We start from the raw sequence: 10,983 nt of genomic DNA on the forward strand, positions 1-10,983 counted from the left end.
CTTCGGCCGGCAGCGGCATGGAGGAGGTGCGCGTGTCGGTGCTGACCCCGCTGAAGCTGGTGGGGCTGGTGTGCATCTTCCTGGCGCTCTGCCTGGACCTGGGCGCCGTGCTGAGCCCGGCCTGGGTCACGGCCGACCACCAGTACTACCTGTCCCTCTGGGAGTCCTGCCGCAAGCTCAGCGACCTGGACTGGATCTGCGAGTCCACCCTGCACAGCGGTGAGAGCCCCCCCCCCAACCCCTCCAGCCCTGGCAGCTTCAGCTCCACCTTGGAAGACCAGACAGAAGGGGACGGGATGGGGTTGGGAGCCGGCTCCTGCCTCTCCCCTCATCTGCTCCTCGCCATCCTCCCCTCCCAGGCACCCCAGCCCTGGCTCCCTCTGCGCCATCACCCTTGTGTCCCCTTCTCCCCTCCATTGACCTTTATCCCCGCCTGGCCCCCAGCTTGGTCTCCCCACTCGCCCCATCTGCTCCTGGTTCAGGAGCCCCCCAGCCATCCTCTCCCTCCGTGCCACATCCCGGTTTCCAATCGGCCATAGTCGCCGTTCCGCCTCCCCCCAGGCTTGCCTCCCTGCCCATCTATCCCTTTTAGTCCCTAAAGGATTGGAGAGGGCTTTGTGTAAATCATGCATGCTGAAGGGAGCTCCATGGGGCACCTGCCCTGCCCCAGCTGGATGGTCAAGGTGGTAGTGAGGGGCTTAAAGAAGGGGCACTGCCTTTAAGGGAACCAGGTGGCCCCTTATGTCTCAGTGCTTCCCCAAAAGGTCCCGAGTAGCGGCTGGTTTTTGGTTTTTGTGGGGCGGCGGTTGCTTGCCACATCATGAGGAATCAATGGAGATTAAGGAGCATCTCTGTGCTCCAGCTGGGAATTGCCTGCAAAGTTATCTCTTGTCTAGGTAGATCTACAAGCTCCTGGAAACCACGTTTTTTTTTTACTTTGTCCTGAGCAAAGACACATTCTGGATTTTCTTATCCCTTTTGCTCTTCTCTGCCCCCTTGGATGTGTCTGTGCATCTTCTTAGCAAGTTCCTGTTCTTCCTTCCCTTTTAAGCTCCTTCTGCCTTACTGTCGCTTAATTTGGTTTCTTGGTGTCTCTTCTTCAGCATTTTGTCCCTTTTTCATGAATGGAGGAAAAACCCAGTGGCTTTCTTGTTTAAACCTTTTTTGGGATATTCAGAAGCTGGTTGTGAATGACACAAGCTGCCTGTTGGATTTCCCTCAATAAATATCTCATGGAGTGTTTTAGGCTTCATTGCAACAACTTCTGGAGTCCCAGTGGAAACATTTGCAAATTAAACCAAAGCCCACGCATAAAGCCTGCTAAATCATCCATTTGGATCAGTCTTTGCCCTCAGATTTTTGGTAACCATACAGGAAAAGATCACTTACTGCTTGTCTGGCTTTCTACTGCTTGCTTTGAAAGCTTGTATTTCTATTTTTCTTGGCTTCTTGAAATCCTTTAATATTTTCAGAGCCAACATAATATGTACGTGGAAAAATCACAGGCATTCCTTTGTTGCTGTCAGTGTTGTAATGATTTGATTTGTTGTCAGCGCTGCACAACGTTCGGTGGGTTTGGCCCTTGCTTGCTTTAGATTTGTGTAACATGATTGCAAAAATATATATGTATACTTTTAATGCCACCTTCATTCAGTTACCAGGAATCTAAACAAACTTTCCAGGAGAGCTTCTTTTCTTCCTCAGTATAAATGGAAATTTATGTAGGAATGTCAGCTTCAACATGTCGCCTTAGCAACCTGAATCCCTTGCCCCTTCTTTCTGTCTCTTGAAATAATATCCCCTTGATTGCATAAAGACTTTTCAGATGGCTTGGGTGAGGATGAGCCCATTTTAAATCCCTCTTTTATTTTGCTGCTTTCATCAGGATCACAACCCCTTCCCCCCCCCCGGTAAAATGTTGGAAATTAAAGAAAGATTACCAGTGTTTTCTAGTGCAGCATCTGAAAACTGCTAGTCAGTCCTCAGTTGCTTTGAGAGGCATTTACCTTTTTATGTTTTCCTATAAAAAGGTGGCAGATAGGTGGGCGAGGAAAGGATGGTGGGGGATGATTTAAAATGCAGTCTTGTTGGATGGTATATGCTTAAAACCAGAGCAGATCTGTTGCCTTCTCCTGACCCCTTTCAGAAATTCCTGACTGTTCATTTCTATTTTGGGTTTTTGAATCAGCTTTGCTCATTTTCCTTAAATACTTTCCATGTAGTACAGCCAGGTTTCACAAGCTACTGGGGAGGAAGTGAATGATTGTTTTATCTGAGGTGACTTGAATAAGCCCTTCACTTTCCTCATGTTTGGCATGTAATCTGGCTCTTAGAGGAGACCTAAAATATAAGAAACTGCAGAGTTCTTCCTGCCCTGCTCCCTCTCCTCAGAGCCTGATATCATTCCCATTAAAGTCAGTGGAAAAGCTCCCATTGAAGTGAATGAATTTGGGATCCGGCTCATACTCTTTAACACTGTGTGTTCTTGCTTAATATTTTAAGTGTACTTTCCTCCCACATCAAGAACACAGCAAGCAGTATGTTTTGGAGATAGCACAGAGTTCCCACAGGGAAAGCTCTTCCTACTTGGTACCAAGGCAGCAGCTTTGTAGCTAGCTAGCTGTGAGAAACAGTGGCAGACAGAAGCAAAAGATGCCTTAACCTGTGGTTTCAAGAGATTTGCTTCATCACTCATTGAAGGAGACCACCTCAAGTGGCACTATCCAGGGTGGGCTCAGACTGAAAGATGTTAAAGTGCTTTCAAAGTTTAATTAAAATCCTTTGTTATAATAAGATTTAGGGAACTGATTGCTATTCAAAAGGCATCTTCGTTTTGTAGTATGGCATTTATCAAGTATGATAGCATCAGTGCTATTTGTGATAGCAAAAAATAATCCCTCTGTCAACCTCCCTCTGTTCCAAAATTTTCATTCCTTGGCATACCACATGTTCTTATACTTAAAGTGGTTTCTTTTTAAATTTTGTAACTTTAAGCATCATTTATCACCAAGGTTTGTGTGAATACTTTCCACAATTGCCAGCCTCAAGTATTCAAAATAATGAGTCAGAATGATGTAAGAATCATGAGATTTAAAAGGAAAAAAAAATAACTCTTTTAAGCTTTTCTCTGCAACCACAAACTGTAGAAACTAGCTTTTGTTTGTAAATGAAAGCTGAGTTTCCTGCCTAATGGTGTATAAAAAAAGGAGGTGGGACTTTAAGAACAACTACAGATATGACAAGGCTAGCAATTCCAACTGAGAGCTTTAGGAGTTGTCCAGCCATGCAAATTTTGTCTGGGACCAAACCTCAACATGAATAGTTTTGCTCATGTACAGGTCTTTTTGTAACTTTTAAAAAAGACTTTGTGGTGATTTTCTTAAATATATGGGACTAAACCAAATAATAATAAATATGCAGAGTTTAGATGCTTTCTTTGCTTTGCCTTTAAACAGAATTTTGCAGATGATTAGTTTGAAGTGATTTGGGCCCATTTTGCATTTGAATGTGCTTATGATAAAGCAGTTTGTTTAAATCAGAGTTACTGTGCATAAACACATCATTGCACGTATCTTATTTAGAACTTAATTGGATGTGTGTGTAGTTGTTCCCATGGAGAACCATGTGACAATACATTTGTTTCTGTGCAATATATTGCAGTTATAATAATTTTTCAAATGAAAAATCCTTAAATGTGGCCTAGCAAACCTAAACAATTCCATAGTATCTGGTCTGTCAGCTAAGCACCTTGCATTTTGTAGAGCAGAATGTCTCCTTTGGGAACATTATGGTCCATTGTGTAAATAATGCAAATGAAAATATATATGAATGAATATACTTACCCAGTATAAAACCTTTTTGGTTCACAGGACACACATATATTTTTGCTAGTAAACGACCTAAATGCATGTTTATGCAACGTTCCTTTAAGAAAATTATGTTCCTTACAACCTTCCATGAAGGCTTAAAGAAAAAACAGCCCCAAAGGAATAAACACAAGAACCTCTCTGTATATCTTTGTTTAGTAGTCAGAAAACAAAAAGGTGTACTCATAATCCATCCTCCATTTAGAATTCAGTGCATATTAAAATAATTATTTAATGTTGATGTTAGTCTATTCTAACATAATAAGCTGTTCTTCAAATGATAAGCAGCATAGGATGTCCCCTTTTGGTGGTAGATCACTTGAATGGACTTAACCTTAACTATATATTAAGTAAAAATTGCTGAATTTCCATGGTTCACTAGGTTTGATGCCATCTCTTTTAGCTCTGTTTTGTTCCAAAACAAAATTGCTAGTTCAAAAACAACATCCTTCTGTAAAGATGTGGATTGTTGGTCTATCTGAGTTGATACTAATGCACATTTGCAAACTGTTCAAGGGTAGTGGTCACTAGTTAATACTCTTCTCACTTTAAAGGTGGTTAAATAGACGTAGGGAATATTGGGCGTTCATAAATGTGTTCCAGGAGAGGGGGGGGTGGGGCTTTAATTAGCACAGCTCCAGGAGCCATGCTAATTAAAGCACCCAGAGCGTCATGTGTATCAGCATCCCTGTGCTGAAAAATGGTGGCAGGGCACTTTCAACTAAAGCTCGTCGAATGACACTGAAGTGCGCTGGACTGCAGCAATTACCATGAAAATATTTAATTGAGTCTGCTCCAACGTGCTGTAATTACGTGTTGGAGCAGCCTCCCTGCACATGTATAGGAGTTCTTAATGACCAGTCCCACAGCATGAAAACTCTCACGTTTTACTGATATGTCCAAAAAGTTTGATACCAAACCAAATAAAAGGCAAGTTCAACATCCTTCACTTTTTTGCCTTGGATTAGGGGGGATGTAAATTTTGGATCATGCGACTCCAAAAAAATAAAAGTCTGATCTACAAGAATTTATATTCACCATGCTTTTCTCTCGAGATATCAAGTAGAGCTATGAAACCTGTTGAGTTTTTTAATTTGTCTTTCAGGAAACTCCTCCCTCATATCCCACTCACTAGTATTTTACTTGCCCAGGTATTTAAAAAAAACAAAACAAAATCTGATTTAGATCTGTAACCAGTAGAATTCCCTTGTTACTTAACATGTATGAACATTTTCAGACAAGTTCAAAGTGAATTATAGTATAATTAATCATTAAAATAGCCCAAAAGGTGGTGGTACAAGCATGCTCCCTATTTTACAGGCGGGAAAACAGACCAAGTAATCTTAGTGGAACCCATGGTTGGGGTGATTTGCAGAACCAGGGCTTTTTCACACCTAAGCATATATACATACTTTCAGCTGCATGGCCTCCTACTGTAGTGTGTCATGAAGCTCCTGGCTATTCAGAGGATCCTGGCAGACATTAAAATAGTGGTGTGATGAAATCTGATCCCTAATTCCAGGAATTGCATCTCCTGCCTTGCCACATGTACATGGCAAGAGGTGCGATTATTGAGATTGGTTACCAATTCCAATTGCGTCACTATTTTAATGGGACACTTGCAAATTGATTGGGGTTAGCAAGGTTCCAGCTCCCCCCTACTGAGGACTTTAACCGTTTCCTGTGCCCAGCAGTGCATCTGAGTATAGAAAAATCCAAGTGGTTGGCTGCCTTGTCCTACAGCTCCATCTGGAGCTGTTTTGAGATGTTGGGTCCTGGTGAGGCCTGTGACTGACCACAACCTGGCAGGTTGCTTTCCTTGCCCCACAGTTCCCTGCATCAACACACTGAAAGTCACACATGCTTCCTCATACAGTGCAGCACTGTGTGGCTGTTATCCTACCAAGGTTAAAGAATCCATCAGCTGATGGGATCCCAGTTCTGCACCTAAAGAAGCATGGTGCTGCACTAGCATCACTGTCGGGCAAGCCTTGCAATGCAGCCAGCATTGGTCCCCATAGTGGTCTGCCCTGTCACACATTTGGTTTAAGGTGTACTGCAAACTAGCCACAAACGTGTTCCACTTATTTTGTAGAAAAATGTGGTGGTTAGTTTGTTTGTTTGTTTTTGCCATGCCATTACTTCTGTGAATGTGTGCCCAAGTTACTATTTATGGTTCAATTAATAGACCAAGCATATTATAAATGTAATATCTGCCAGGTCCACAGTAACAGAGGCAGACATCTCACCACCTCTTCCTCCCTTGCCATATGTGAAGCATGTCCATGGAACTCAGATGTAACATGGCTATATGAAATGTGTGTTGTATGCATATTGTACATGGGTACAAATTAACAATTTTTTTTTTCAAAAGCAAAACAAATGTCATCAGTACACTTAATTGACCTTACCATAATTTATTTTGTGCATCATCACTTCTAATAATGGAAAGCTACTGTTTATTTGTTTTGCTTATTTACTGGTAATAAATATCTTCACCCAGTAGTTCAAAATGCTCTTAATGCTAATGATAATAAGTGGTTTAAATATTTTATGAGATTTATATTTAGAACAAAGTGGGATATAACCTTGTCTCTACTACTGATCTGTGTTCAAAGAGGATCATACAAGTTCCGAGCTAGCAAGCAGAAATGGATAAGATCTGTTGGGTTGTATTGCTTTCAATGTATTAGAATGCTCTGGTTCAGTAAAAAAGGCTGCTGGTTTGATGGAAAAGGAAAAACTATATTTAAATGCTAATTATTTTTTACAAGGTCCACTGGAATAAGTTTTGAAAATATCAGCAGATTGCCAGTTAGTTTGATGAACACTGACATTCCTCTTACAGCGTAGATCATGGTTAGAGTTGCTGAAATATTACTAAGTGCCATGCTGTGTATGTGGAGGTCAGAAAAGAGAGCTCAGGCTCTTTTAATCTTGAAAAGAACATCTTGTGCCTTTTGTCTATCTTCTTCTCCCCTAGCTACATATACTTGTAAAGTTTTTTCCATGGATGTTTGGAAGGACAGCCCAGTAATTAATTTGACATGGTAAACCTGTTCTATGAATCTCAGAGCAAGGCCCTGCATCTGGTGTGAGAGATCCCTAAGCATAGTTCGTACTTCCTTTTCTGTGAATGAATTATAGATGACATGATTTCCTGTAATGCTGTACTCAAGTTGGCAAAGGTGGTATGTAATGTATTAGATCTCAGAAAAAAAGTTAGCATTTAAGTTAGGTCTTTCATCTGAAGAATGCTTTCTCCTCGGCAACTGAAGAATGGTCCCTTGTGGTCCTTAAAACTTGTGTTCATTGAGCTTTGAAAAGAAAACAGCTGGTTTAAAAAGAAGAAAAAGGCATCTACTTGTTTTGTGGGAATTGGAGGTTTTTAAAAATAAATAAATAACAACTTAACTTTTACTTTAGGGACCGATATATTAATGGCCACATGAGCAAGCACATGCTACCTCTCAAGTAATTCATTGACCTGTAAACCTGTGGATCTGGCAGCATTTTGTTGACTTGAAAATATGTCTTAGTTCCACAGCACCAGGTACTGGGTAACATTTTGATTATAGTTGATATTCTGCCATGAAGACTAAAGATAACATTTTCACTGGTGTCTAGTTCTAAGTGCACAAGGGAATAGGTGAGATGAATGAAATATGGTTTGAGATTCCTGCAGGAGCGTAGCACCTCTGGCATCAATAACTTTGAGGTGCTTTTCTATATATCCAGCTTTTGAAATCTAAGCCACTAAATATTTATATATTTAGATATCATCTGTGTGGGGATTGGGGAAGTCAGTGTTGCCTAAAAGTTAAACTTAGGTACCAAAGGTACTTTGTGACATTTTCACATCCTGAAGTGTTTTAAGAACTTAAATTGTATTTTCTAAAGAGACTTGGGTTCCTGAATTCGACTGATGCAGGTGCTTTGGAAAATGTTATTCCTACAGTCCACTTCCATTGTACAAAATCCCTATCAATCTGGAACTGATCTTGTCATCTGTCTAGTGCATTTGGCACAGAGCCTCATGATCTACAGTGAGATTTTGCATGGGTACAGCATTTGCTTGCATGGAACAGCTTGCAGGATCGAAACTTTAACTATGTTTTATGAGAATAAGACAAGTAATATTCAGCTCCATATGTCCAGAATGGTAACTTCACTCCTTAACTATGAAGTTTAAAGATAAAATGTAAAGTGGGATGTTTTTATTCCACTAAATACATTTTTATGCCAACATCCTCTAGTTTGGGATTTAGATGATTAACTTAACTAAAATGAAGTTTCTTGTCTGCAGGTATTTTGCTCTAACATGTTAGCAGCAGAATGAAGTATGTTTTATTACATTAAAAAACAAATTGTTCTCTTCACTTCCTGTGAGTGGCTGGTCTCAGAACATCAACTGCAGACTTACATAGATGCTATGAGTGCCCAAATTCACCTTTGTGTTAAAGTACAGCAGTGACTTAGTGAAATAGTTATGTTTACCTTGGGAAAAAGGTGTATACAGCCACAGTTGCTCTGGTTCATTTAGCAGGCAATATCTGTACATGCATATTATTGGCTGTGGGTAAAACTGTCACAAGTTCCTGAGGGGCTGAGGAGCCAAGTAGTCAAATCATTTAGACAGGGATGTCAAAGATATGGCCTGCAGGCTGGATTCGGCCTGCAGAGCCACATAACTTGGCCCCCCAGTGCTGATTCCACACAGGGCCAGTCCTGGACATGCCCACCTCCATGCCTCATGTACCAGATCCAGGGCCTGGTCTGGCCAGTCCAGAACTTCACTGCACACAGTGCCTGCTTTGGCCAGTCCAGGATGAGCTACATGCAGCCTGCTTTGCCTCATCTGGGGTGGGTGCCACATGCAGTGCAGGTCCCAGAGCAGATGGGGAGTGCAGCACAGTCCCAGGCCAGCCAGTGCAGCCACTGAATCAAGTATGCAGGGTTTGGGGGGTCTCCCACATGCTGGATCCAGCGCCTGGGCTGACCCACTTGGCACATGGCATCTGTCCTGAATCAGCTGGAGTGGATACTGCTTGTGATTTCTGTCCCAATCTAGCCACAGTAGGCACCATGTGCTGCACACTCACTCCCTGACTGGCCACAATGAGCACTAGACCCAGCATGCGAGGTCCCAAAGGGCTTGCCTCATCCAGCCTGTGGACCAGTCCTGTGCCACTGTTCTGGCCCACAGGCCCAGATGAGTTTGACACACCTGATTTAGACACTTGAGAAAATTTTCTCTTTTCCATAAAAGAAAAAAAAGAAAATGGCCTACATAGGCCAGGCTGGACAGCAGCCATGATATGCACAATCTATAAATAGAAGGACCTATGTATGCATAGAACAATAAAGGTCTGCTGATGGAATAGCTTTTGGGACAAGAGGCCTGTTCACCACTAATAGGTGTGGAAAATGTCTCTGCGAAGGAAAGCAGAAGAGAGATGCTAAGGATCCCTGGGAGAATCATTGTAGAATAAATAACATTTTTCTTATCTTGATAAGTTTCTTGTTCAGTGTTTGAAGAAAGCAATTCTGTGATTCATTAACATTGTAATGACATTTGACATAAACAATCTGCAGTATTTCATTCCATACAAGGAGAGGGCTTAGGAGAGAACTATTGTAGAAACTAAAAGAATCAGAGCTGGCTTTATCTTGTTTTCCTAAAGAGATTAACTAAGTTTCCTTATAGTGTTTGATAGAGCCACCATATGTTAGTATTCAATATATTGTTTATTTTCACAATCGCTTTGAATTCAAAATTATATGGAGAGGAAAATAAATATATGTGTATGTGTGTTTGTGTGATGTATTATCAGGACTGCACAGAAGCATTAAAGGACTGACAACGCAAAGCATTTGCATGGCTTTTTCGTACACTAAGAACAAATGACCTAATTAATAAAGCCAAATGTTTTCTTTCAGAACTTTGAGAGATTTTATTCCTCTATTATGACTTCTCTTGATGTTATCCTAGTGCTAGAGTGTTGTTTTGGCAAAGAAATAAAGCAGATAAAGCTATTCCTAATTAAGAATGAATATACAGCTAAAAGCCTCAGGTCATTTCAGTTTGGGGGAAGCAGGGAGGAGAGTGAGACTTTTCAGTGTCCAATTAACATTATGCTTCTATGTAGTTAAAAAACTGGCAGAATTTCTAAAAAGCTATGTAACTGAAAGAATTCTTAAATAAGAAAAGGCAATAAATTACAAATGTTACAAGTGAACAATTAAATTAAAGGAGGGGGTGGGGAGATGGATTTTCTTTATTTATTTTTGAGGAAGATCTTTCCCTGCTCTCATCCCTCAGTTTTTCATAATCTGTTCTGGGTGATTTTTTATTTAAAATGCACATATATTCCTAAATATAAAAGGGATATTAAAAACAATTGTTATTTTATTAAAAAACCTAGGCTACAATCAGGTCAACTGAATATTTCCTTTAACATGTGCATTATGACTCCTTAGCAACATAAATCAATAGTTTTTTCAAACATACTAATGAACATATATGAGGAAGCTCTCTTTCATTGCATCATGGTGACTTTTAAGCATGTCAATATTGGTAATGTTAACAGCACTGCTAAAATAAAGAACTAGATGTTTAAAACATAATTTATGAAGTGAGCTCTATGTTTTCTGCGTTTTTCTCTGCTTGTCCAATACAAATCAACCAAATAAACTTCACTTTTGTTTGTTGCCAGTTTCAGGTTCTGAGTGTTGCAGTATGTGGTTTACAAATACTTTATCAGAAGTATTTGCTTAAAAAAATAACTGTTTCCACTGTGTCTTGAATTACCAATGGAAATATTAAATTATATTTAAACAAAAGATAAAGTATTTTTACAGTTCAGTTTTAATTTGGGCTTGGATTTGAAGCAACTCTTTAAATGGAAGAAGATAATGTTTCATAGTTTCTAGGGTCAGAAGGGACCTGAACAGATCATCTAGTCCGACCCCCTGCCATGGCAGGAAAGAGTATTGGGGTCAAACAACCCCAGCAAGATGTTCATCTAACCTCCCCTTAAAGACCCCCAGGGTAGAAGCCTGCACCACTTCTCTTGGAAGCTGGTTCCAGACCCTAGCCGCCCTGACTGTGAAGTAG

At 40.6% G+C, this 10,983-nt stretch overlaps 1 protein-coding gene across 1 annotated transcript in view; it reads left to right on the forward strand.

Annotated features, from left to right (window-relative positions):
• Positions 1 to 5: 5 nt before the first annotated feature.
• Positions 6 to 10,983, forward strand: part of TMEM47 (transmembrane protein 47) — a gene marked incomplete at its 5' end in the record, with an annotated part of 27,261 nt that continues 16,283 nt past the window's right edge. Inside the window, one exon of the mRNA XM_019528460.1 lies at positions 6 to 219. Within this exon, the coding sequence (XP_019384005.1) occupies positions 6 to 219 (214 nt within the window). The remainder of the gene's footprint in view (positions 220 to 10,983) is intronic.

The sequence above is a fragment of the Crocodylus porosus genome, unplaced genomic scaffold (genome assembly GCF_001723895.1).
Source record: "Crocodylus porosus isolate Cpor-Errol unplaced genomic scaffold, CroPor_comp1, whole genome shotgun sequence".
NCBI lineage: Eukaryota > Metazoa > Chordata > Crocodylia > Crocodylidae > Crocodylus > Crocodylus porosus.